Below are 27,980 nucleotides of genomic sequence, written 5' to 3' on the forward strand. Positions count from 1 at the left end.
TCCAATTGCCTTACAGAAAAGGCCATTGTAGAAGCCCTGATATTCAGAAGAACAGCTGCCAGGAGTGCTAAGCACTCGTTGTCCCTCACAGGAGAGCTCTGCACACACAGTACTCACAGGTTACGGGCACACAGCAGGCACTCGTTGTCATAGGTGACCCCATCCGTACCGCAGACGGGGCTGAGGTCTTTGCTGCAGAGCAACACCACTTTGCCTTCCTCGTTTGTTGTGTTGGGATATTTACTGCAGTCCACCTGTTGAGGGAACACACAACAAAGCACTGGTGAAGGCTTACTTGCAGGAAGCAAGCAGATCTGGTGAGTGTGTCTGTTTGGCCACCTAGGGTACCACCACAGCAGGAAAAATGCTCTTTTGTGTGTCACCACAATGACAGTTCACTTGAAGATGACCAATGCAAAATTCAACATCTCATTTGTCCTCTTGATGAGTGTTTGAATTATTTCTTAGGGGAGTTAATAAGCAGCTTTGGCCACTCAGAAGCAGGACATGCCCCTTGTTTTGCCCTTGGTTTCACTTACAGGGACAACTTCCTTGCATTCTCCGTCGTGGTCTTTGCTGACATTGGTTCCATATTCTCTGGAGAGAGAAAGACAAATGTTAGGAAGTTCAGGAAAAACATCTTGCTACATCCTAGGTGCTGAGAATATGTAACTAATACAAGGGAAAAGCGACTCTTCATCAATCAGGCTTATATAGGTATTTTTGAGAAGGTAGTGCTATCCTCCCTGATCAGCTAGCACTGAGTGGCTGGCGGGGATGTAAAGACCCTGAGAGCTTTAGGACCATTTGGGGCAGTTCAGAGCAGAGCATCTCTCCATCCTTTAGCTCTGCTTTTCTGTGATGAGATGTGCCCTAGGGGCTGTCATCTGGCTGATCCTTGAGCTGGAGAAGAAAAACCTGAATAAATTACACCAACAAAAGAGAGACACTAAAGCGATGTCTAGGCAACCGAGTGCTACGCAGTGATATCCAAGCTCATTTTGAAGGAACTGATACAAGTGACATATGACAGACTGCTGTTTGTTGAAAAGTGGTGCTGCCAGGACTCCTAAGCATTGCTGTCCGAGATCTCCTATGCAGTACGTACATGTTGTAGGCACAGAGCAGGCACTCGTTGCTGTAGGTGACTCCATCGGTACCGCAGATGGGGCTGAGGATCTTGGTGCAGACCAACACCTCTTTGCCTTCCTCGTTTGTAGTGTTGGGATACGTACTGCAGTCCACCTGCCAACGGAGCGTACAACAACAGGGTGGAGAAGACATTTTGCATTCACAACTCTCATTTTGCATGAGACGGTGACCAGATACAAACTACAGTGGGTTTTTCACTACCACAGGACAAACTTGTGCTGGTGGGTCAATCTGGTAACAGGACAGTCCTTCCTGCAGAGACACAGCAGGAGAGGAGGAGGAAAGGGCTATAGCCATGCAGCCCCCCAGACAGGGTAAATCAGTGGTGGCCTCTCACACTCACTCGACATCATTTTACAAATGCTATCCATTGGTCCCTTGTTCTTATATTCCTGCGGCCCTTCTGGTGCACTTCTGTTATTACTCTTCCATTCTCAAGACACTGATCATGTTTTTTTTCAGAGGAGCAAGACTAATGTGTGTGGAAGCTGGAGTGCCTCAAGCTGGTTTATTCTTTCAGTAGGTTGCCTTCGGTTCTGATACCACAGTCTGTTGCTCTCAGTTGAAAGCCAGTCATATACAACCAGCTTAAAATTTAGACCAGTTTAAAGTTGGTGAAAAATGAATTAGTCAAAAAATTTTGTATCATTACCACTACTGCATTATTAACATACAGCATAGATGTAGGGCCAAGAACAGTATAATTTAATGTTTTACACTGTAGAATCTGATTGCAATGACGCTGATTTCACGCTATGTGAAAAACAGCTAAACATCTACAGGCCCGAGGTTTTTCCCATTCCTTTGGTTATGTCTTTAGCAGTCCACATACCTGAGAAAAGTGACAGAAACCTTCTACTCACCTCAACCCCAAAGGCAGCGTCTGGAAAAGAAGAGAGAGGCAGAAAATGTGAAACAAAGCCAATATGATAAGACCTCAGTTAAAGCTGGAAATCTGAATGTAAAATTCCTGTATATGCAGGATCAAACTGAATGATTTCCAGCGATTGGTTTCCTGAACTAAATAAACTATGTATGATTTTTTTTTCTACATTGATAAGTATAACAACATTGTTTATTGCTGGCTGTGATGAAACATGGTTTTGAATAGCTTTGTGCTTTTCTTTATTTTGAGATAGGTAGACTTATTAATTGAAAATAGAATAGTTTTCCTTCCTTATCTTTTTACATATCCGTTTTAACCCTTAAGAGCGGCTGTTAGGTATCTGAAAAGAAACATGAGTCAATACAGACAAATGTTAGTAGTGACCTACAGGATAAGCAAATACATACAGCAAGCAGACATTCCTGTTGTCAGGAATATGCATTTTAAAGAAGCTGAGTGTGAAAAAAAAATGTCTTTAACTTTGTAATTTTGTCAGATGCAAATATGCAGTGAGAACATCAGACTCCAGCTTGTTTTCATCTCTTGTTTCTCCATTAGCAGCAAAAGTATTGTAGGAAAGTTGCCAGGCTCCTGGAAAGAGCTTGCTCGTGCCATTACGACATTTTCATGACTAGTTACTAGAGGTCTGACCACCTCATTACAGCCTTATTTCAAGTATTTATCCATTTGCCGTAGTTGTACAACACCAAGTGTAAGCAGTGTAATGGTGTTAAAACAACAGTTTAAAAAGTGTAACAGCACTACTTACCAGCACAGAACTCCGCTTGCAGTTGTTTGTATTTATGACAAACAACCAGCCACAACAGTGATCCACTTAAGAGTGTCCTGAAATCTGCTCCTGCATCCTACACGATGCCAACGTACCAAGGCAGCCTAGCTCTTTGTAGGAGAAGATTATCTCTCTTTGAACCCACTATCTTATCCTTTCAAAGACAGCCAGGACTCAGACATGAAGCCTTTGCAGCACTTTGAGAGTTACTCACCTGGGAAGCAGCAAATCGCAAAGGATAGGAGCACAAAAACACCTGTCATGGTCATGGTGGAAGTATTTCTTGAGTCTGCAGGCTACCTGCTCCTGCTCTGCTCATGAGATGGTCTCTCCAAGGCTGACTGCAAATATATAGAAATGCAATGTCTAAACTGTTCAACTGTAACATAAAACAACGAGCAGAATCTGTCACCAGTACAATGAGGCTGGTAATATTTATTGAGGTCTTGACTTTCAGGTAATGGTCTGCATCTGCTAGGCAATTGATTTTGGCCGAACATCTGGTTAATAGCTTGAGACAAGCATCACATGTTCTCAATGGTCAAAACCAAACAAACAGCCTTTTAGACAAAATAAACCTCTTTAGGATTCTAGTAGAAATGTAGGGAGCACAAAATACTGAAAGGAGTAAACAGCAGGTCTTTCATTTGTCTCTGCAGAGCAGCATCTCCCATTAGGGAGCAGCTTAGGCATATCATGCAGTACTACCCTGTTTGCAGACCAGGCTAAGAGTCTCTGCTTTCGGGTCTTTTCCCCCCCCCAACATTCCCAGATATTCACCACTAGGTATGAACACAGGTCAGGTGTGGCTTTGCCATCAGCAGATCTGGTTAAGCTTTGCCAGATGAGTCTGGCAGGACTGTGTCTAACCTGTGAAGCTAATGGCATTTAGCACTGGTTTGATAAAAGAAAGGGCTTCTTGACAGTTTCACTGCCTGGCTATAGAAGAGCTCAGTAGAAGGCTTGAAAGCAGGTTAAATTCTGTCATATGCCACTGAAAATGTCACTTGAACCTTGACAGCAGGGAGCATTTATTCACAGACCTAGTCACAGTTAAACACACCGACCAATTCAAAGTGTTCCGCCAAGCCATCTTAAGAACAAAAGACACTGAAGGTTTGGGAACCTATTTACATAGCACCAACTACACTTGAAAGTACAGTAGGTCCTTTCCCCTACAGATATTTTAGAAAATGATACTTAAAACATAGATCCTGTCCCAATTTTCCTGTCTGTCTCGCACCTCCAGCCTTTGTGCCATCTCCAAATCTCTCCTTCCCAGGAGGAGGTCTCAACTTCTGCTGTTTTAATAGGTGTAATTTTGCAGGAGTGGGTTCTGCCTTTGACCTAAGTTTCTCACCATGATCCCTTTCACAGGTCCTAAATGGCAAGCATACCTGGGTTTTTTTGGTCATGGAAGCTAAATATTGTGCTTAGGATAGACTTCAGCACCATGGGAGCTGCAGAGCAGAAAGTGCTTTACAGGCACTCCTTTGAACAAACAAGACACCATCCATTAATCAAATGAAATTCAGCTGAAATCACTGAACTTTAGCCCAAGCAATTGAGTTGGTGTCTGATACATCACAGTGATCTAAAGGGTATACTTTGATCCTTAAAAGTATGAATTGTGTAGTGCATGGAATCACCTGTCCTGGGCACTGGTTTGTTATGAAGGCTGCGACACGGCTGTGTGGGTATACAGGTTACATTTTTACCTAAGAGAGATGGGTTTCTTCACAGGGAGAAGCATTAAAATAATTATGCTGCTGGGTTTGTTTCTATAAATTACAGGGAGCATGCATGAATATTTTAGATGGATTTGGCACATCTTCAAGATGTATTGCCCTAATGCGCCTTGTGGATGGCGTCTCTGGAAGCCAAACCCTTTTCCCTGAGTGTGTACAGGAGCACACGGAGGCTGCTTTCACCTGCCACACTTGTTGCCTTCATCAGTTCACCCGTACAGTCTCTGCACAGTTGGAGGGAGGTAGATCTTTCTGGGTCAAATGTGAACTTTGCCACTGCCTTCTCCAGCCAGGCAGTGACACCTCTGCTAATCATCCTCACCAGCCCTCGCAGCCCCGACCCAACAGCTTTTGATGGGTTGCCCCCTGGCCGGTGTCCATATGCTGCTGCTCCAGGCTGCTCCCTGCCCCAAACAGCGCCGTCCTCTAGGCAGGACTGACTTCTCTCCTGACAGGTGGCGAACACCTTCCTGCCAAAGGCTGCTGTGTGTCACCTGTATACACCAGAGAAAAATATTCCACTGCAACTGCCAGGTTCAGCACTGGGTCCGGGACTTACTGGCCCTGAGCAACCCAGATTTCCTCCGACTCCCACAACGCCCATCTGATGTTCAGTGGATCCATTCCTTCACTCTCTCACCTGACGAACACTCTAGGGAGAATCAAGTGAATCAAGACAATTAGTGTTGGCTGGGGAACACCAGTCTCCCCTGAGCCACTGGGGTAACCCCTCCAGGCAAGCCACAAAAATGGCACCCAGAAATCACCAGGTTTCAGACTCATGCACAGCCTCCAGCCAGCCAACATCCACAGCCTCTCCACCCAGGGTTACAGCTCCATTATCCTGCCTCTGATAACAGCATGGAAAAATCCCACAGCTGGCTAAGCTCATGCTGTAGGACAGGTTTCTCAGTTCTTAGCTACTCTTGGAAGAACAGTTAGAAAGAGGATTTGGTCTGCAATCCTGCCACTGATCTCGTGCTGTAATCCACTTCATTATGGTCTTCTAATCCTCAAAGTCAGATGCAGCATACGGCTAATGACCATTTGGCTAAAGTAAAATCCTCGTGTGTGCAGAAGCCAGCACGAAGGCAGAGGTCTGCAAGTAAGCAGAAGCAGTGCCACGTCTCAGGGTACCACATGTTATAGTCCTGAGCACCAGAGGATCCGCGGGCTGCCATCAGGGCAGGATTTGGCCATTATACAACATCCTCTCTCACTTACCCAGGGATTTTTCTTGTTTCACATTTTCCGTTACAGTTTTTACCACTATTGATTTCATATTCTCTGGAAGAATCAAAACTGATGATGGGAAATTTTCTTAGCTGACACACGACTTCTCAGTGTAATACACTGGTAAATTAATGACAAGTTATTTGTTACATTTTTCCAAACATTCCTGGATTTTGTCGCATTATTTAATTAACAAATAGCTGTGGTAAAAGTAGGAAATAACAATAATTAATTGTAGCTGTTTCATGAAATTACCTCTAATCACTCCAAAATGCCTGCTAAATACAATTCAGACTGCACTTTCCATCTTTGTCTTTCTCTTCACCACAGTGTGGCCAATAACTATTTGTACTGAGCCGTGTGCCTGGAGAAACCGATGGAGAACAAGTGGAAGATCTGCCTCCCACCTAGTGCCCAAAGGCACTTTCGAACTAAGCAATAAAGCAAAGTCACTGATATGCTTAAAACATATCAATATGAAAACATACCCATGTATTTATGAACTGATAATAGAGCTTGATTCAGATAATGCTGGTGAATGTTTTCCTGAACTCATAAGACCATGTGCAGAACTTTGAACCCTGCAAGTGAAAACTAACATAGTTTCACATAACTTATGTAATTAATTAAGTGTACTTGGCCTCACTACAAGTACAGATGTGACACATGGGAACGAATTCAACAGAGGCCACCAGGCTGGTCAGAGGCTGGAGCACAGGGCATTTGGGGTAAGCTGAAGGAGCTGGGCTTCTTCATCCTGGGGAAGAGATGGCTATGGGAGATCACATTGCTACCAGCAGCTCCCTGATGGGGTTATAGAGAAGACAGAGCCTTCTCAGAGCTACACAGTGAAAGGATTAAATTCTGACTGAATATGAGGAGTTATTCTTTGCCACGAGGGTGATCAAGCAGTGACACAGAAACCAGAGAGGCCACGCATATCCTTCCTCGGTGATACTGAAAACCCAGCTGAACAAGGAAGGCCTTGAGCACCCTGAGCTGACACTGACTTTGGCCTTGCTTTGAGCAGGGGTTGGGCTAGAGACCTCTAGAGAGCTCTTCCAACCTGAATTATTTTACATATGTGGTACTTACATAATGTTCTCTCCTATGGATAGTTTTTATTAATGAAGGAACATAATACTTCTCCATGACCCAGGAGAGCAGCCTCAGTGTTTTCCTGCAACCTTTTCTAAAGGGCCACAGGTAAGCAGTACAAAGAGCTCCTAGCACATTTTTATGGGGGAATGACCAGTAACATGTACAACAAAAAGAGTAGATTGTAATCATTGTTAAAAAATCCCCACATACTGAACTATTTGAGTTTGAGAACGTTATTAGCTATCAGTGATTTCAAAGTCTCTCCATTTCTGCAACAGCCCAGTCCCCGTGCCATCACAACACTTCCCCAGAGGAGCATCAGCATTCGAACCAACAGCAGAGTTATCTGCACCACAGAAAAACAGCTGCCAAAACAGCAGCCACTTCACTGCTGTGCTGCAACCTGGACCAGATGTGAGTCTCAGCACCATCAGCTCTGAGGACATACCTTCACTTCTCGCCTCACCAGCTCGTGCTGTGCTCCAGCTCTGTTTCTGCATGATGAGGACATCAGACCAGGACTCCATTGCACAGGGCAAGAGCCACATGAAAGCAGGAAAATGCTGGAATGAGCAGCAGAAAAAGGAGGCACTAAACTGCAGAACATTTGGCTGGACAATGGCCCAGGCTCTTGCTCTTTGAAGTGAACATACTACAGGGAGGATGGTTTGAAGGTAATGAGGGTGATGTTATTCTGCAGCTGGTCAGAGGAAATCATTGGTTTAATCAGTTTTCCTGACATTCAGTGATTTCAGCTGTGCATCACTGAGTGCCCTTTTCATCTTTACCACAGCCCAAGCAGCAACAATGAGGATGTGGCTGCAGGGAAGTAGCAGCCAACCTTGGATCTACACTGTTCATGGCTGCCTGGCAGGAGAAAGTTAATCTGGCAACTTCACTGCTAAGGCTGGGAAAGCCTGCTTCAGGAGCTGGAGTCAAGAGAAAATCTTCCAAAGCTGGGAAAAAAAATAAAAATTCAATAGATTCTTACCTGCAAGGAGACATTATTTATAGCTCAATGCACAGTTAAAATAGAATGAATAGGCATGTTCTGCCATGAAAGCAAATTGCTTTGAGGTTATATAAACCAGGGGAATAGTTGAGCACATCTCCAAAGGACAGTAGATGAGGCATTTTCAAGCCACCAGTCATCTAGCAGCACGCACGTCATCAGAATAGCACACGGCAGGGGGATCGTGGCTGCATCCCTTGGATTTCAGACAGCTACGCAAGCCAACAAAGACTATCATTGCCAAGAGAGGTTTATAGGCAGAAGCAAGATATTTTAATTGACGAACTAGCAGAGGCTGAGAAAAATAATTCAGTATGGTGGGGATGAGCAATTGCTGCACGTCTCCGAGTAGCGAAGAGGAATATGAAGGCCTCAAGGAAGACCACTTGATCCCTGGATAGCAGCATTCAAGAGCTTGTTTACAGAAGGATAAGCATCCCAGATGTAACTACGGTACAAAGGCTATGGCAAGGCTGGCTGGGGAGACAGGTTACAGTCTCCCATGAAGCACAGGGATCATCTCTTCACAGGGAGCTGCCAAGTCTCATTAATTTATCATAGGAACATGCCTTCAGTGCTTGCTTCCCTCAGTTCTGTTTCATAAGATTGACAGACATGTCTATAGACCACAAAGTATTCTTGACAAAGGGTAATTAACCTTCCATGTTTGCATCTCCCTCCTCTTAGTAACACACCAAGTTTGTGCATTTTAGGGAGGGCTGGCTGTAAACAAGTGATAATTTTCTTTTATGCTCTTGATCAGAGGGCAGGAGGACTGGAATAACAACTTTTCTGAGCTCTATCTGTAGTAGTAGGTAACTGAGGAAGAATTTCCTTGAGTAAATGGCCAAAACCTTGGACACAGGGCTTTCAGAGCAGCCCCAGGTCTGTGAATGAGATCCCCATCATCCTGTAGCTCCGCAGTCCTTAGGGCTAGGATCTGGCACCTGGTCCATGCAAGTTCAGGACCAGGTGACCTGAGGCTCTGCCCAACTTGAGGGAGCTAGAGGTGCAGAAGTTTGTACACAGATAATGATATCTATGAGAGATAAATTGTTCTAAAGTGTTTAAGTTAGATAAACATTTCAAGAGTGTGTCGCCCTGTAAAAAACCCACATAGGAGGAAGTAACCAGGAGTGTAAAGGAGCTGTTTCCTGGAGGTGCCAGTCCATCGCCCTGCCTATTAACTGCCCCAAGAAACATCAATGTATCACATCACCAGGCAAAGTTGTCTTTCCATGTGAAACCACAGGATGAGGCAAGGCAGAACAGGAGCAAGGAGAGCATCAAACAGAACCATGCTCCCAGATCTCACCTTATCAGCCAAACTAGCAAAAATTCATATGAGAAACAATGTTTGGAAAAGACAAATGAAGGTGGTTGCTTTCATTTATGGGAAGAAAACCAGGAACCTCTGGGATTTGGGAAGAATGTTAGTTTGCTTTTTAAGCATTTTGACCACTTTTTGTAAATAAAGCAGCAACAAGGGATTTTCTTTCTGAGGGATAAGGTACAATAGGCTAAGAATGAAAATTCACCACTCTCCCTGGTGGGAAAGAAAGGGACAATAGGGTAAGAGATAGGATGCATCACGGTGCTGCAACTTGAACGCTTGGCTGTAATGAGTTTCTATAGCTGAAGGACTGTTAGCATCATAACCATTGAACACTTCTTCTTTCATTATTAACATCAAAAGAAAGGGCAACAATTTCATTTATTCTGCAGAGTTGAGCTTTAATGAGACCACTGGCTGAGTCTTTGCAGCTGGACATGAGTGAAGCACCATTGGTGCTGACAGAAAGGAACATGCTGCTAAATTACAAGTCTTTACTATTTCGCAGACACTGAGGTAGACCGCAGGACTTCTACCATCTCTAAACTAATGCACTAGCAAAGTAATGCAGTTATTTACTTAATACGTAACGCATGACAACTGCTATGTTGTGCGTTACCATATGGCCCCTACATCCCCTGGCTTGGGCACTGTGTCCCATTTGCAACCTGACAAAAAGTTCTTGTCTCAGGAGAGCTGAATGCACTGACATCTGCAAAGGTTTTGTGTGTCTCCTTTTCTGATCTTGAAACAGGTTACGCTGTACTTTCCTGATGCTGTCAGTGAGGTTGTTTGTGCATGCTTGCATAGCAAAGAAATATTTCTGCTACTTGTCTCGTATTTTGCATCTCTATGCCATCCTTCTCTTCATACATTCGAATGCAGCCTGTGGAGAATAGCAGTATTAGAAAGCTAGCGTTAAATCACTGCCAAATAAAATGTCAACAGAAGGTATATGCATCACTTACGTCCAATCGTACGCTGCCTGCTCAGCACCCGGCTGACATTATTTGGGATGCTGCCACAGAGAGCGGTGGGAGTTCAGGCTGCTTCTTGGTTTGCCTTCCTTCTAAGTCACTGGGGTGGACTGCTGTTCCCGAGTCCCTGGGTGTCCCACGTTCTCTGAAGAAGGGAAAGTCTGCCATTAGAGACTCAGTATGATCATTTTCCCCAAAGGCGATTGGATGCTGGGAATGTAAATAAAACTCCCAAATGATGCAAGTGAGCAGAGGTCATCTGAGTTAAACCACCAACAATGAAGTGGTTTTACTGTCTCTGACTATTATAATTCTATCGGTCAACAAACCTATGCCATCTGAATATACTGCATCGTTTGGATTTGCACTCTGGCTATTTTCTTGAGCTATTTTCTTTTCTCTGTTAAATCTTCACGATTTCCCCCCAAGCACAAACAGCAAGTGAAGAGGGAGAAAAGGAGGATAAATTGGAAAAGCACAGTGAGAGGCCAGGGGCTAGGGGACTGTCACTCGGAAAGCACGTTCTTTCCATCAGACTGACACATTATGGGCACAGATCCCACATTCATCGGTGTAAGTGAAACCATCTGTGCCACAGATCTGCTCCGGCGCTTGGCCAGGGTCCCTGACTGGCCATCCTCAGCAATGCCCCTGGGGCATGTGCTAGAGCTAAGCTTTAATGGGAACAGAGAAAAACAATTTAAAGCAATAAATTTCCAAACATTCCTCATTCTTCAGGGTGCTTGAATGAAATTAAGGTTTTACTTCTGTGAATGAAAAATAGGCAGGAAGCGATCCACTATGTGAATGCTCTTTGTTTGCAAATTCACAGTATGTTTAAACTTATGGGGCTGCACCTCAGCTGGTGAAAATTTGGAAAACCCTCCTAGGCTGAGTGGATGTCTGCCAGCTGGAGACAGGCTCCCTTCCGCTACTGCTTTCTACTTTTTTCATATCTACTCGTTGATCAGCAACCAGAGCCCAGAGCACAGCAAAGAATCAAATAAAATTGCATCAAATATTAAATTACAACAAGAGAATGAACGTTTCTGAATGTGAACATACTGGTGGATGAAATGGGTGGATACCAGGATTATATTCCTTTAAATATAGAGATCTGAGGACTTTTTTTTCAGTTCCCAAACTATTTTCCTTGCTAACAGCCAGTTAAATAGACCTGTGTGACTGATACAATGAGTTTTTATAATTATTTCTGGATTTCTTTTCTTTTGGGGAACATATAGTTATAAAAGTGGTTAAAAAAAATCATTTAAATATTCTTCTGACAAGAGAACAGTTTTAAAAATCAGTGGGATGAGCCTTGTCACTCTCAAGCAACCCTCAAGAGAGTGACAGAGTATCTAGGCCCATCCACATGCCTCTCTAGCAAATGCAGCACATGAAAAAAAGCTAAAACAAGGCACCAGAAAATCTATAGCTTTCAAAGTATTTGAAGAGAGTTTAGGTACAGACACTATCAAGGAAAAGTTGTGGTTGGTTTTTTTTTTTTTTCAAGTCACAGATGGGTGACTGCTGATAAATGGTGAAAAAAAAATCTTTTGGCTCAATATGAAAAGACTAAGTATTGTTTTCTAAATCCCACGTATCAATCAAGATTTAAGCGATTCACCTTATTCTTCCTTCTCTTTGTGTTGTAAGAAAAATGACTGTAGACTCAGAAAACATTGATAAGGCTATAAAGATAAGTTAGACAAACAAGGAAGGAGAGAGGAGATTTATATTTTTAAAATATTGCCTCTGTAATATGTACCGATGCATTTACAGGTCACAAATCCTGAGGCTGGGCCATCAGCGTGAAGTACGTTGAAGTTCATCAGCCCTTGGTGCAGCTCAGGAGCTCAGTCCCTGCTCTCCAGAGCCGGAGGGCAGCAGGAGCGGCTGCGAGGCAGCATGTGGAGCTGGACCAGCTGCGTTTCAGTGGTAAATTTTAGATGTCTGATGCTGCAGTCATAGCAGGCACTGGAAAGTCAGTTTTTTCTTCATTGTATCCTTGACTGAAGATATAAGGCTGCACCTGCAACTATATCTGTTCATGGCAAGAGTACAAAAATGAGTCCACTGAAGCAGGACTAAATCCATGCTTGTATCTGATCATTTTAGTGCCTCTTCCCAAGTTAAAAAACAGGCTTTCCTAGCATGACTGTTGAATGGTTTTTGGGAGTAACCGAGCCTTTTTGAAGCTGCTCAGGCTTTTGCCCAAGGTGAGTAAGAAAGTCAGCCTTGAGGCTCTGCAGCATTACACATCTGAGAAGCAATGGAGCAGTAGGCTGAGCAGCACCGAAGCATCCGTCATCCTCACACTGAAGGTGGTTACTGAATATATTTGCAGTCTGGCAAGCACCGAGTTCATGAGGTGATCTCTTGGTGTTCCCCAGCACAGTAATCTCTATCTATCCATCTATCCAGCCATTCCTCTATCTATGGCCAAGCAGGCACCTAGCTCAGTCAGCCATACCTTAAAACCACCTTTCAAGTCTCTTAGTGACGTTTTAAAACTGATGTTGTTCTACCTCTCTCCTAAGCCACAAAAACTCAATGCTTCTTGGATACGCTTGTCTTTGCCTGACCATTGCTTCCTCATCAACACAAAGCAGAAAGCAATCCTCTAATTAACACACACTCAGTAAGTAATCCTGGAACAGCTGAAAAACAACTCCAAGGCACAGAAAACAAGTTTGTCCCTAAGAAGGCTGCCCTACTTTTAGAGAGTTATATTGCTTCATAAAACATCCCCTGAGCCTGGGGGATATTTAAACTCCCACGTCAGGCTTTTCCCATTTTCTGGCCCAGTTTTAGTGATTTATTCTATCATGTAGCTTTACATGAATCCTACTAGTGAATACTGCAAGGAAATCTTTGTCTAATGACCTCTTTGGCTTCTTCCCTGGATTGCTCTGACTTAGTCTCAACTTTGTGCCTCCTTGAGTTCATGTTTCCCTTTGCTGTCGTCAGAGATTCAGCTCCACAGAGGAGGCTTTGGCACAGCTGTGCCCAGCTACTGCCATCCAGTTGGATCTTGACAGCTTTACTGCAAAGGCTTACAAAAACCCGTGGTGAGAGCTAAGTCCAACTGAAAGTCTGCCAAAGTCCACAAAAAAAATTATTCAGGTCTTATCCCTGAGGATAACCAAGTAACACTTAAACAAGACTAAAGCAGCATGTTCTGCCAAAACACCTTAACAGAAAATGTCAAAGCCCTATATAAACCAAAGGAATGTTTACATTAGGACACAGACCCAAGAAAAGTACAATAAGCCATTGTTAGTTACAAATTGTCTTGAAAAGTACATGCCAGCCATGGACACTAACGGCACAGAGGTACTACGGCCTCATTCCCCTGTACAATACCCACAGTATCTCCAAGTCAGGAGCATTTGCCTTCAGCCTATTCTTCTAGCCCGACAATTCAAAGAGTGACTTTCCAAATTGATCCAAATAATTGTGTTATTCTTTGGTAAACTACAATGGGACATTGAATCAGGGAGGTGCTAGCTGTAGTCCAGAAGAAATCCTTTAACCCTGAAATACTGGACTTGCAATGGCTTTGGTGACCTGGTGTGGAGCTAGTGGTAGTGGCTACACCTATGTTGCCAAGAGATGAAGGGCAGCCCCTAGGACCCCCTACCTCCCTGCCATCCATACGGACACCAAAGTGACAGCAATTGTATCACCAGGTCCTGAGCAATTTGGCCTCAATAAAGTAGGCAAAACACGACTATCAGTCAGAAGTGCTTTCCTATGATTTGTTATATATTCAGCTAAAATTGGTCACAAGTAAACCTCTGCATCCTTTTCCTTCCCGTGTCAGGGAGGAGAAGAGGCAAAAGGGATGAGACATGGCTTTAAGCGAAACATTGCCAAGTGAGTTTATTGAACAAGTGTTTCAGGAGCTAAGGAAACGAGACAAACTGAAGGAAAGTTGCTAGGGAAGATCAGTCCGTGGGAAGTCACATGCAAGGGAGCTTGTCTTCCTGGGCTGGACTCCAGCACAGGCTTAGCATTCACTCATACTGACAAGGTTGAGAGTCCTATTGCTTTCCCTGGTGAGAAAAGGAGAGAAGGATTAGGCACAGAGTATATTCAGTGCTGAAGTCCTGTTCCTCACTTCATTGGCCCAAGTGCTGGCTTAGTGTTGACTGGAGACAAAGAACATTCTCAAAAGCCCAAATACTTCCTTTCATTATTATCATTAAAGGAAAGATGAAAGGTTTCACACATTTGATACAATCCAGTAGGTTTGGTGAAGTACTTTCCATATGCCCTGATGAGCTCTTGGGACAGATTACATGCTGGTGAAAATGAGTAATGCATCTTTGAAGTTAACAAACAGAAGGCCATGTACAAATCACAGAAACAGGCCCTTCACATTTTCCCTTACAATGCAAAAAAACCCCACATTTCCTTGCACAAGTCGTGGTGCACCAGAAATGTCCAGTATATGCCCATAAGCAGTTAGTCAAAAACACATTATGAAAACAGCCCCACATGCTTAGTAGATACAAGAACTGATCATGAAAGGAAGGGTTTTACTCTTGTACGTACAGGTAGGCATTGCAGAAAAGACATTTGTTGCCGTATGTTTTGCCGTCAGAGCCACAGTGAGCAAAATATTCCATGGTGCAGATAGGAGAGACTTCCAAGAAGTCCTTGCAATGCTCCTGCATACGGAAGATAGACATGAGTCTCTGTCTGAGAGCAAACCATGGCCCCCCAGCATAAGGAATGATACCCCACCGAGAAATTAAACTGTCTGTAACATGACAATAACCAACTCAAAGTCTCCTCCTGGTGGCAGATGTGATCTTGTAGTATTCCTGCGCGCTGCCACATCTTTTCCTGCACTGTTACAGTGCAATAGGGTGGATGTTGGCTGTTTTAAGACCAATGTGAAATTCTCAAGGGATGTCCTCAGGTCTGCACACTACCGCTCCCCCAGTTTGTAACCCAGAGCAGAGGACAGTCCCCCATGAGTGTAACAGATACTGGACCTCACTCTTTGTTCCCATCCTTTCCCACTCACTTTTGTAATATCCCCTTCACAGCGTCCGTTCTTTGTTTTGCCAACGTTACTCCGATATTCCCTGGAGGAAGGAGAGACCGCTGTTAGTCACAACCTTCCCCATTACAACCAGAGTGCAAGAACAAACCTCACTCCCACATAGTGCACAGAAGATTTTCAGATAAACTAGCTTAGCGTTTCCTGCACGGCACTAATAAGAATATGCCCCTGTGGACCGGGCACGTATCTTTTGGAATAATGCTCTCCCCATTGATGCATCTCCCTTTGTGGGGCCCTGGGGTCGGACACCCATGTCAAACACCAACCAGGGCAAGCAGGAAAACAGGGGCAGACAGGCAGGACCCATCCAGCACGGGGTTTCAGAGAAAGCCCTTGCACATTACTTGGCACTCACAGATCCACCCACCACCACTTCAAATCCCCCAGGGAGAAGGATGAGCACTTACAGGTTGTGAGCACAGAGTGTACAGTCACTGGCGTAAGTGACACCATCAGTACCGCAGACGGGACTGTAGATCATCGTGCAGGCCATCACCTGTCTGCCGTCCTTCAGTGTGGAAACTGAGTACTGGCTGCAGTTGAGCTGGGGAATAAAGACGGCAAATGCTCTGGCATGGGCTCTGCTCTGTGCAAGGGTGCCCAGACACAACCCCCTCTCTCCTTATGTCTCTGCCTTTTAGGATTCGCTGTAGGATGAATTATGGTTTTATATTAACTCATTCTTCATGGAAAACTAGCAATTTCCTTTCACAGCCTTATGTTGGAGAAGACTGAATCAAGGCTTGGAGGTAGACATTACTCATTCAGCTTTGTATTTATCTTGATGCCCCTATACCCTGAAGGGATATTACAAAAATGCGGCTCAAAAATAATCTGCAAATCAAAACGGCGTGATTTATGCACCTCCTGCAAGAGGGCTGACTGTGACCAAGGTGTTTTTCATGGCCCACAAGAATGGAGGGGAGATGTGATGACAGGCCTTTTGTTGCGACGGGACGGCTCCAAGTGTTGAAATCTGCCAGCGGGACTGACAGCAGTTGAAGCTGATTTACACTGGCTGAAGAACTGGCCTTGCGTTTTAGCACTCCCCGTTTCTCCAGTGTGAGCTCTTCCTCCCTGATTTATGTATCTCACCCGCTCTGAGCACAGAGCGTACTCAGGAAACAAAGGAATGACATTTCATAGTTTGTTTGTATGAAATGAAATATCTGACTCGGGATGTTGACTCTTTCAAACACATGTTAATGAGATGGCTTTGTTCTTCTATTCCCCAGCGAGTGCAAATAGTTTAGAGCTGGCCAAATATAGTTAATCTGTTATTTTTACAAGATTCATTGTTGGTATACATTAGATTACATTGCATCTACAAAAAACAGAGAGGGGTTTGAATCCTCTGGTACATTAGGTATCAGCATTCAAAACACAGGCAATTTTCTAATCTATGCAGAACATCCTTTTGTAAAATGCAAGCATCCAGAAGGCACTGGGTATCCTGGGTCCTCTCCGTCCCCTTCCCATATTGCCAAAGCAGATTGCTAAATTCCTGTGACAGCTATGATAGACTGCTGTGGGAAAGGGATTTCTTCTTGTAAAGCCCTAAATCATTTATGCTACCTGTCTCATAATTCATTCCTCACCTGTCCTCTCCTCTCTTTACCTGACTGCGTGCAGGAAGTGCACAACGCGCCTGCTGCCAGGAGGGTGATATTCACCCACAGAAGGAAGGACGGCACAAGCTCTGACCTCTGGTGTGGGCTACACCACCAAAACCAACCAGCATTTATTCAAGTTATGCAATCAACACCAGCTCAAGCTCTTATTTTTTATAGGTTTCACTTACTTGGGGAACTTCCTCTATGCACCTTCCATCATGCTTCTTGGCAACACTGGTTCCAAATTCACTGGAAGAGAAAGCAGAGTTAAAAATGCTTGACGAGTAACTCTGTTGAGCTCTCAAGGGGTGACGTCCAGGGCTTACATGTTATGGGCACACAGCACACACTCGTTGCTGTAGGTGACACCGTCTGTCCCGCAGATCTCGTGCAGGATGAAGGGGCAGGCTGTGACGGCTTCGCCGGTTTTGGTATTGCTCAGGTAGGTGCTGCAGTCAATCTGGGGAGATAAAACAACAACGCTGTGTTAGCTGCTGGGAGATGGAAGAGGGCCCCATCTGCAGTCTGTCCACTCTGATCCTCCAGATTTTAAAGGCTTCTGCCAGAGGAAAATAACAGTTTTTTAAGTTTAGTCTTCCATTAGAAATTAAGCAAGCAATTGCAGTTGGGTTTGGTATTGTCTGCTAATAGAGGGAAGAAAGTAACACCTGGCCAAAAAGATTATTTTCCTAGAGTAGTACATATGGAAGTTTTAAAACAAGCATTTAACCCAAGGAATCTGATTTAAAGTGTATGACATTAAGTCCAGTTTGACACAGTTAACTAAATCTGAGATTTTCTTTCAGCTTTTTCAAAACACCAGCGAGAACTGTTTCACCAGATCCTGTTGCAAAGATATTTACAATATGTAAAATCTAACAGTTTAAATATTTGAGGATAAATAGACAAACGTCTGTTGGAAGTCAGTCTACATTAGCTAAGCACCACTGACACTTCACTGTCATTTTGCATAGTTTCCCAAACGCAGTGTCTCTTATTACCCATATTTCCCACATGGTCCAAGAGCAAATTAAAGCAAAGACAGCATTTTAACAATGTATCTGTGCTGTAGAAAATATATTGCAGTCCCTCAGGATGCATGAAATTATTTTTGGTGCTTTAGAGCTGCTCTGCATAAGCAGAATAAATGCATTGAGATATTATCAGCACATATTGTTACTGTGCAGGATAATAAAGCTATTTCTGTATGCATACCTGAGAGCAGATTTTTCCTGGCTGACCAGAGCACAAGGATTTTTTAACCTGCCTATCTAGTGCAACAGAAATCCTAGCACTGAATGAACACATGGACATCTAACACAGCCTTCTGTCTTCCTCTCCTACTGTGCTAAAATGGGCTGCATAGTTCTTAGGCTGTCTCTGATGATTTCTTTTCAGAGATCTGCAGTACTGGGACATTTTGTTTCTGAAGTCCCAACCTGTTCCCATTCTCTCTTGCCCTCACGTACAGCACATTGGCAGCAGCCGCTGTGAGCAGCTAGGGAGAACCACAGCACCATCACAAGCCCCGTGCATCACCCCTCCGTGCACCCGGGAACATGGTGGGTGCACTGAGCCCAGCCAGGGTCTTCCTGGAGACTGGAAAGTAGGAGATGGTGCTTATTTTATAGCTCATTACACTTACAGGAATACTTTCCTCCTTGCATCTTCCCTCGTGGCTTTTCTTAACGTGAGTCTCATGTTCTCTGAAAAGGAGAGGTTGGCGTTAGCATGCCCACCAACACTCAGGTGTCACAGAAAGCAAACCAAACTCACAGCCAATGCATATGATAAAGGAAGCATCTGATTGCCTGATGAACCAGCTTCTCCCAGTCATTGGCAAGCATAATCCTAAGCAGTTACAGACCTATCAGCTCTCCTCACCGTGCTACGCAGCAGGCCCATCCACTCTTTCATCTGCCCAAATACCACAGCCCTCATAATGTGCTCAGATTGAGAGCTGGTTCTCCCTCAGCTCCCCCAAGGAGCACAAACAGAGCATCCAGAAACAAAATTAAGGTGTCAGAGGCTTCAGGAAGTTGAAAGAGAAATAGAAAGAGACATATAGATATGTTAGTATCAAAAGAAAAGCCATCTGGAGAACTAACCATGGCTAGTCACTCCAAAAGAATCCTATGTACAGTACTTACACGTTATGGGCACAGATGCCACATTCATTGTCATAAGTAAAGCCGTCTGTGCCACAGACTGGGAGCAGGATCCTTGGACAGAGTACCTGGGCTTTATCACCCTTAATCATTCTTGATGGGTATCGACTGCAGTCAATCTGCAAAAAGCAGGAGTGTCAAACCTGGGGAAGTCCTTATTCTCTGAGAAAAACCCCAACGTAACCTTCTGCCATGCCTTTTATGCTGGGATGCCAAGACAACACTAATGTAATAACTCAGTTCTCTCAAAAACAGGCTGAGTCAGTTCTGCAGGAAACCTCTCATGCAGAGAGGAAACTACGCAGCACTGCATAATCTGTGAGATGCCAAATCACCAGGTTAAGTAGCTCAGTCAATTCCAAACGCAAGATATGCCAGAAAAGAAAAAAAAGAGGAAAACATAGTCCCTTTTCATTCTGCAGTATAAATATACACAAAACACCAAAATAGTGAAGGAATTTGGACTTCGCTGACAATGCATTTGAAGAGCATCCTCAAAGGAAGATCTAAGCCCAAACTGAAGGACTTCCACATTTACATGTTGGCATGTCCTAGACACCAGCTCTGGGACTTCTTGGCTGATACACTCAGATCAAAACTTCAGGTCTTCTCCATGTACCAGAATATATCCCCACCCCAGAGGTTTATGTAGGTATGAATTCGTAATGAAAACTCTGTGCCCAGCTCCCATGCAGCCCGTCTGCCAAGGCCGTGTGAGCAAGGAGGGCCCAGAGGACACCTGCCTCAGGACAGACGGGATTTGTAGGCACCCTCAACACAAGGGCCTGACAAGACTTAACAGACATGTGGAGAAAGCCAGGCTTCAGGCCAGCTCACTTTCAGAGTAGACGTAGCATCAGGGAATATTTCAGTTGATGCAGCTAAGAGGAGAAATATGTCTTCTATTGAATACTTACCTCAGAAGTCTCCTGTCTGCATTTTCCATTGTGCTTTTTGCCAACATGGGTCCTGTGTTCTCTGGAAGAGGGAAACAATAAAGTTGAGGAACTAAATGCTTAACCTCTTGGTCACAGTCATGTGCAAAATGAAGCAAGCCACAGCTTCAGATTCTGTAAGAGTGTATCAGAATAGCCACATTACTTCACTCATTAACAAGCTCATCACATCTTCTCATAACATGCAATTTAAAGCAATATTGTGAATTACTCGTTCCTCTGCTCAGTCACTGCCCAGCCCACAGACTAATCCGAGGAGCTGCCATCTGACTCTTAAAGGTTTCTCCTCATGAACACAAAGAAGGTCTCAGAAGGAAACCCAAAGTAAATCCAAATCCAATGCAATTTCTAAGAGACTTGATGAAATAGGCATAAGCAGAAATGCAGAAGGATGGTTCTCAGGACTGCAAAGCATTGCTGGCTACTTAGAGGGCATGCTCTACGTATGGCACTTACCCATTGTGGGCACAGATCCCGCATTCATTATCATACGTAATGCCATCTGTGCCGCAAACTGGACTCAGGATCCTTGGACAGGATACTAGTACTTTGCCATCTTCAGTGGTTGTTGGGTACTTACTGCAGTCAATCTGTCAAAATAAGGAGAATTAGCTCTCATGGAGACCTTGCTATGTGAGAAAAGTTGATGCGAAACTTTTTCATTTTGTATCCCACCTCCATTGTTTCCACAACAGGACAAAACCCTGATACAGTGAAGCTAAACCTTCAAACAGAAAAGCGCTTTCTGAATATTATCCTAGTTCTCTAGGAGTCAAGAAAAAGGACCATCTTGGAGAAGGGATCCTTCAGGCAGAAGAACATGTACAAAATTTTGGGCCCCTTCACATCAAAAAAACAGTCTTGAATTTAGTCGGCAACATTTTTCACCAGCTGGAAATCTAATATTGCTTTGGTTTGTGTTGGTTTTCTCCCCATTTCTCCAGCTCTGCGATTACTTCAGATTCCCTGCAGTTAAGCACAGGGTTTGAAAGGACAGAGAAAAAATTATTATCTTTCAGTTGAAGAATGGACTTTCTACATCCTAGAATTTTGGTGCTGAAATTTTGAAGCTTCTCTTCCAGAGGCACCAGACTGTTGGCCTTATACAAATATGCAATGATCTATACTCTATAAATATGTATGCTTAGTGCTCTTATGAGTCTCACTATGTCTGTGAAAGCAACCAGCATGGGAGTTTTAAATCCTTGTTGCAAAGGGTGGAAATGCTTGTGATCTCCAGAGAGAACTGCCAACCTGCACAGCATGTTGGCGAGTGAAATTTTGGGCCGTCCCATACCCTGGGCACAAAAGCCAGCCTAGTACGTAGGGAGGTGAGTTCTGCAGGACTGACCCACTGCAGCTTCTCATTTCATATCCACCTCCTTTCTCCTTCATCCATTTGGTGTGGTATGCGTGGGGCGACCCTCTCCTTAGCAGGGAGGATGCAAAATCCATCCTCACTGTGCAGAAAATCAAAGCATGGACTGGGACCCTTGTAAACCTCATCATATCGTCCTCTTGCAGTTTCTTAGGGAAATCTATGGGCTCCTCAGGTTTCTATTAACAGCCCTAAGAGATGGATTTTTTCACTTCTATTGCACTTACAGTCTCCTTGCATTGTCCATCATACACTTTGCTAATGTTGGTGTGATGTTCTCTGAAAGAAAGAAATGCTTTGGTTAGGAAGCCTTGAGAATAACTTTTCCCATTGCACTCTAGGCACTGGGAGAAGAAAGCCAGGTCCCACCCGCCTTGTGGGACACTACAACTGCTTGACTTGTCTGAACGTGTCCCGCAGATGGCAGCAGCAAATGCGTGGTATTTCCATATCACATGGTAATTAACTGTTAGGAGTAATTAGGTGATACAAGTAATGCTTTGATCTGTTTATGGCTCTGCTCTAGGTTGTCCTCTGGTTCTTCTGTGATTCCTCTCACAAGCACAGACAGAAAATGGGGAAGAAAACTCAGGTTGGCTAGAGAATTACAAGCAGCCAGTTCCAAAGAGACCTACAGAGACATCTGCCTTAAGACAGACAGGTGTTTTACAAAAGGGCTTCTGAGCGCCTTAACTATAGCTAATTTTCCAGAAGGATGTTCTATGCACAAGACTTACGCATTATAGGCACAGATCCCACATTCGTTGTCATAAGTGAAACTATCTGAGCCACAGACTGGTTTCAGTATCCTTGGGCATGCTACCATGATGTGATCGTCCTTTACAATTCTTTGGTACCTACTGCAATCAATCTGTAAAAAATAGCAGGAAAAGAGAGAAAAGAAACCCCAACACAATACACTTTCAATATAAATATATAACACTCCTATATAGACTGCTTACTGTCCCTCAGCCTTTGGGGACAAATCCAGCACCAAACTACTTCCACTATCAAAAATGGAAGCCAGAGGTTGTTTTGTGGGAATTCTCTCCTGCTGAGCAAAAATAGCATAGCAAGAAGGACTGTGATTTGGGGTTTGTGAAGTCCTGCATAAGATCCTGCTGGAGCTATCCACGTGTGAGATCCAACCTTCAGCCAACACAATATTTTCATTTTATTTCCAATTACAGAGGCTAGAAACCTAAATGAAAAAAGCACAGACACGTGGTACCAGATAGCCCATAAAAACCCTCTCAGTTTCAGTTATCATCAGGTTTTAATTCCCTTTGGAGTCTTCCATATGAAGTCTTCCATAGACTTTGTCTTACCACAATAGGTTTCGGCTCGCATTCTCCATCATGTGCCTTCTCCACACTGGTCCTATGTTGCCTAGAAGAAAGCAGACCTGTGTCAGGGATCGCAGAGAGCAGCATTGTCTCCAGGCTGGTGGTGTCAGCACCCGGTTGCTAACTCACATGCTCTTCTGCTCAGTCCGTCTTTGGGGGATGAAACTGCCACCCTTACCTTGAGCCCCTCACCCTAAGGCTTCTGCTAAGTTTCCAGCAATACTTACGCATTGTGCAGGCAGATCCCACACTCGTTGCTGTACGTGGTGCCGTCGGTGCCACAGACTGGCTTCAAGTTCCTTGGGCAAGCTACCCAGACCGTCCCATCCTTGCCGATGCCGCTGGGATACTGGCTGCAATCAACCTGCAAAAGCAGTACAGAGTCAGGCCCAATGTTGGCTCCCTCATTGAAAAAAAAAAAAAAAAAAAAAAAAAAACCCACAAAACCCATGCAGCCTCTCACCACCGCAGCCACAGACACCTGCAGCTCCTGCCGGGAGGTAAATTAGAGGTATTATTTTGAATCTGCTCAGGCAGTCAGGAGGAGTGAATCTTCTCTACAGAAGTTTCTGATTACGCTTTCCTGCCAGGGCCCGGGGGAGGCATGGCACGGAGGAAGGATTACTGTGGGTGAGATGGTGCCTAATGAAGGCAGCTGGTAATTGGGAGCCCGGCTGTACACCAGAGCCCCTCAGCTCAAACCCTGATCGTTTCAAACCGTGCTGCAGTCTCTGGTGAGTTACAGGAGTCTCGTAACTGCGTGGGAAGAACATGCAGACAAATCCATCACGTAGACCCTGCTGTTTTCCTATGATATAGGTATAGAAAACCTATGCAAGGAACACGGTTCTGCAGGTCTTACCGTATAGAAAAAAAATATCAAAAGCACCGTCTTTGATGCTTTCAGGCATATCATCTTAAAATAGTATTCCTCATGAGGAGGTAATCTGCTGTCTTTAGCTTTAACTAAATTATGTCTAAGAGTTAATATAGTAGGATTGTGTAACTACTTCTTGCTTTCTTCATTTTATTTAACGAACTAAAAATATTGTAAAAAAATGGGGGATCTTTTGCTTTCTCATGCGATATCATTTAATCTTGCACTGCCAAATATTAGTTGAACAGCCAGCCTTTCATTAGATTTAATCCACTAGCTCATCAGGTAATTACATACTGTTTCTACTTTACCAGAAACCTGGAACAGAACAGAATAGATAGATCTGTAGCTCACCTCAACTCCAAAGGCAATACCTGAAAGAAAAAAATGGAGACAGAAAAGAAAAAAAAAAATCAAATTATTGATATGCAGAGAAGATATATGTAAATCTTTCCATGAAACTGTTAAATTCAGTGACTGTTGTTGACTAATTTATTGGGTTTAGGAAAATATGGAGTTTTACATTATGCCAGCAAATTGTCATAGGATGTATCAAAAGTTACAAAATAAAGTTTCATTGCACTTTTGAGGGGAAATAAAATGGGGGAGAACATATATATTAATCCATCCCTAAGATGTCACAGAGAAGCGATACAGGTACTTTCAATTCGGTACTCTTGGATTTTAACCTCTTCTAAGAGACTTTATGTTTGACTTTCAAAAGTTTGGACATGTGTGTTTAAGATGATGATCAGCCACTGACACTGTCCACCTCCAAACACATCCTTCTCAGTTACCAGGAACAGCGCAGTAAACTTACAGAGCAACCCTAGAGCTTAAAGTTTGCATTTATATTGCCCATATGGATAACCATGCCATTTCTAAGTTTTACTTTGCCCTTACACACAGTACTCCCATGTGCAAGCTCCTGCCCTGCACGAGGCCTGCTCCTTCAGCAATTTGCTCCTATAAACCAAGAAAATGAAAACAGTCGCCTGTATGAGATTTGCTGAAACAGCCTTGAAGTCTAATTTTTTGCTACACTCTCCCAGAGAGAAATGAAATGAAAAGTACTGAAGTGAAAATTCAGCTCTGATTCAGCTAGATCTCTCTGCAATACCCCAGGAAATACTCACCTAAGCAGCAGCAAAGGGCTAGAGCCGCCTTCACAAACACCCCTGTTACCTTCATGGCAGACAGAGGTACCACTCCAGCACAGCCTGCTAGCTCTCTGCGTGGGAGAGGAAGACCGCGGGTAGGAGCAGCAATATATAGCACACCATGGCATTAAGTGGTCCCACCTTATTAGGTAGCGCTCCAAGTCTGTCATCAACATTCAAAGCCAAAAATATATTTACTTAGCTCTACATTTCTGGCTAATGATTGACACAGATGTGTACACCAGGAAGTGGCCTTTTGCACGGCTCGAGGGGGGCACGGAGCGTGCCAGGACCCCTCTCCTCCCGGATGGATCTGCCCCTCGCGTGGCTGCGGCGCATTGCGGGCTCACACTTACCCTGCACCCGGCTAAACGCAATTAGATCTTTCTCCTCCTCTACAGTTTTCAACCAAGCTGCCAGCTGATAGCCAAAACCCTCATTATTTAACCTCAGAGCATGATTTTGTACTCTTCACTGCTGTATTTCATCCCAGTTTGAGCCCAGGCAGTTTCAGCTCAGAAGGTCACCCTGGGCTCTGTGGGAGAAACCTTGCTCTTCTCCTGTTTTAAAAAAACTCAGCAGTGCTCGAGTCTACGTGCCAACTTTTTCTGTACTACAGCAAGGAGCAAAAATATTAAGTTTGGTCCTAAAATCCACAGTTTCGGATGTTCACTGATAACTCCCATTGTACCCGCTGCTCATCTGCTACCACCTCCCCTGTGGCCAGTTTTGACCCAGTTCACCAAGCCTAAGTGACACCATCCCACAGGGCAGGAGGCCAAATGCTTTTGATGTCTGCATAGATTAGATGTACCGTATTTCCTTTATCTAGGAAGTCAGCCAACTTTGCAGAGATTGATATTAGCCCACACACGGTTTCCTTCCTGAAAATTCACCATTTCATTATCCCTTTACAGTTTATATCTTCAGTTTTCTTCAAATTTTTTTTCTGAAAGTTTGCCCACTATTAAGGTAACAGAACGTGGATTGGGCCTGAACACTTTTTCTGTCCTTTGTTTAAGGAGATTTTTGGCAATTCTTTGGATTGGTCTCAACCCAGTCTTCTCAATTGGGATCCTAAATTCTCCAAATTTCTCACTAACTTCTACTCTTTCAAATTCTGTACTCGGTAATCAAAATCCTTACTTGCAAATCTATTTTTGACATAATTTAAACAGAGTGAGTTCATGTTGAATCATCCCAGTTTTATTTTCTAAGAGAAGGACATCTCCAACATCTTTCTCTCTTGAAAAGCAAATCCACAATAACATGATTTTAGGGATTACCTAGCAGAAAATTCTGTTTGCTTTCCTATCCAGGAGCTCTGCTAATATTAGTAGGTTGCGGCGTGCATTTGCAAAGCTAAAGTATCCCCAAATGCCAGCATCCAGCTACATTAATCTATAGTGACATTAGAGAGATCTCTATTCATATATATTGTTTTGATTCCTTCACCCTGATATTCAGCTCCGATGCCTCCTGCCCTGTCCCTTATCTCAGTTCCACCAAGTGTCAAGGACTCCAGACCTTTGGACCAATGCAGGCCTTGGCTACAAGGACCTCTGTGCATCCTGATTACAATATCCATCTCTCGGGACTTATTCCAGCCAAGACTATCATCAATTATGCTTCCTGGCAGAGGAAAATATATCTTGACAACTTAATTGCCAGACTCTGTAAAAGCTGTCATGGTCAAGCAAATTCCTGCCAGTGTCCACAGAGATGACACCTGAACCTTATCAGAAAGCAGATATTATTTGCAAACCAAATCTGCAGTTAAAGTAGATTGACTCAGCACGTTCTGTCAAGATCAAATTCTCTTCCAACTAAATTATTAAATTTAGGGAGTAGTTTGCAATAGGAAACAGATTAAAGGGACAGAACAGCAAACACCTGTCAAGGATCTAGAGAAGGAATTGGGATCTAGAAATCAAGATAGACGGCTATAGCACACGTCTACTGTCCCCTAATCGACCGAGGCACTTAGCGCTCAGCTTTGGGTTCCTACCCCGTGCACAAGGGAGATCCATGCTGTGACCCTACAAGCAAGATACCTGCTTCACAGAGAGCAAGTAAGCAAAGCTTTTTCCCCTGGCTGTTTGTCCATCAGGACAGAGCCTTACAGGACCAGAGCAGGAGGTACAGTACATCCCACCCAGGCTGATCGGGGAGCTGCAGGAGAGGGAGACCTTTGGTTGTCCCCGTGCATTTACATCCTTGTGTTCGCGCAGCCCCCACGGGCAGTCGTGCTGCGTTGACATCTTCCTTTTCATCTCCCCTTCGGCGGGCATGTCGGGGGAGGGAAGCTCTGCAAAGCAGTCCTGGACACGAGCACTCTGCTCCTTTCTTCTGCTGCCTCTCCAGGTTACCTCTAGTCCCAGCTGCGAAACATTTGTCACCATTCCTGCAAAATTTCACAGACACAGGTCAAGAAAGGAAGGAACCCCTTTAAGGTCAGAAGGCAGTAAAGCCAACTCATCTGTTTTTCAGAAATGCATGCAGAAATTGCCCATGCTTCCCATCCACAAACCAAGCATGTGGTTGTTACTACACCTAACACTAAACTGTTTCTTTTGGGACCTTCATTGTCAAGAATCTGGATTTGCAATCTGCAAGTAGTTGCATTTATATCTTATTATTTTCAGTGAACAGTTTGAGTGGCATTGCTCATACCTTCATGTAGGGGAAAAACTTTGAATATTCTTGTGCTGCAGCCCCGGTGGGAGGGCTGGGCAGCAGACTGGAGCAGGGACATCCCAAGGAAACGGCCTGGACAAGAGCTCCCTGTAGTAGGGAGACCCTTGTAGGACAAGACAGATGTGCTGACAGATGCCAAACAGGAGCCCTAAAGAGAAGGCAGACAGAGGCCCATTCACTAGTCCCCAGGATAAAAGCAGATAGTCCGTGGAGCCAAAGTTGTGATAATCAAGGCAAATAATGCTGAAATGCCCAGGTACCCATACTCAGCAGTTGCTTGGTGGGATGTAGGGAGAGCCAGAAGAGAGAGCTCTGCAGCAGACCCAGAGAGGCTTCACTGCACAAACAGCACCAGGTTCTCCATGTCACAACTCAGTTCTTGAAGCAGCAAATGCCCCTAAACTGCAGGATTTCTGGCACTATCTACTGTGGCAGATTGAGAGGTCACCTGGCTGGACCACACCATGCTGCCA

At 44.2% G+C, this 27,980-nt stretch overlaps 2 protein-coding genes across 2 annotated transcripts in view; both read right to left on the minus strand.

Annotated features, from left to right (window-relative positions):
- Window positions 1–3,104, minus strand: part of LOC104160502 (ovomucoid) — a 5,463-nt gene extending 2,359 nt beyond the window's left edge. Inside the window, exons 1-5 of the mRNA XM_009698633.1 lie at window positions 3,043–3,104; window positions 2,016–2,035; window positions 1,109–1,245; window positions 540–597; window positions 118–254 (exon numbers count right to left, since the gene is read on the minus strand). Of these exons, the coding sequence (XP_009696935.1) occupies window positions 118–254; window positions 540–597; window positions 1,109–1,245; window positions 2,016–2,035; window positions 3,043–3,097 (407 nt within the window). The 5' untranslated portion in view covers window positions 3,098–3,104. The remainder of the gene's footprint in view (window positions 1–117; window positions 255–539; window positions 598–1,108; window positions 1,246–2,015; window positions 2,036–3,042) is intronic.
- An 11,143-nt stretch (window positions 3,105–14,247) lies between these two features.
- On the minus strand, window positions 14,248–24,906 carry SPINK5 (serine peptidase inhibitor, Kazal type 5). The gene is made up of 16 exons (XM_009698634.1): window positions 24,787–24,906; window positions 24,005–24,024; window positions 23,001–23,137; window positions 22,756–22,816; window positions 22,165–22,298; window positions 21,649–21,706; window positions 20,506–20,639; window positions 20,011–20,071; window positions 19,076–19,212; window positions 18,571–18,631; window positions 17,252–17,385; window positions 17,114–17,174; window positions 15,720–15,856; window positions 15,274–15,334; window positions 14,796–14,911; window positions 14,248–14,293 (listed from the first exon to the last, which is right to left on the minus strand). The coding sequence occupies exons 1-16, from the start codon at window positions 24,839–24,841 to the stop codon at window positions 14,248–14,250; spliced, it is 1,413 nt and encodes a 470-aa protein (XP_009696936.1). The 5' UTR covers window positions 24,842–24,906.
- Between the last annotated feature and the right edge of the window lie 3,074 nt (window positions 24,907–27,980).

The sequence above is a fragment of the Cariama cristata genome, unplaced genomic scaffold (assembly GCF_000690535.1).
Source record: "Cariama cristata isolate BGI_N322 unplaced genomic scaffold, ASM69053v1 scaffold12584, whole genome shotgun sequence".
In the NCBI taxonomy this organism is placed as follows: Eukaryota; Metazoa; Chordata; class Aves; order Cariamiformes; family Cariamidae; genus Cariama; species Cariama cristata.

Bases quoted from the DNA above. Each gene is read 5' to 3' on its own strand.
- SPINK5 (XM_009698634.1), bottom strand. From the start codon at position 24,841: ATGAAGGTAACAGGGGTGTTTGTGAAGGCGGCTCTAGCCCTTTGCTGC. The intron at 21,707-22,164 runs GTAAGTCTTGTG...TCTTTCTTTCAG, and splicing joins GGGATCTGTGCCTATAATGC to AGAACATCACACCAACATTA. The intron at 15,335-15,719 runs GTAAGTGCTCAT...TCCTTCCTCCAG, and splicing joins ACACTCTGTGCTCACAACCT to GGAATATCGGAGTAACGTTG.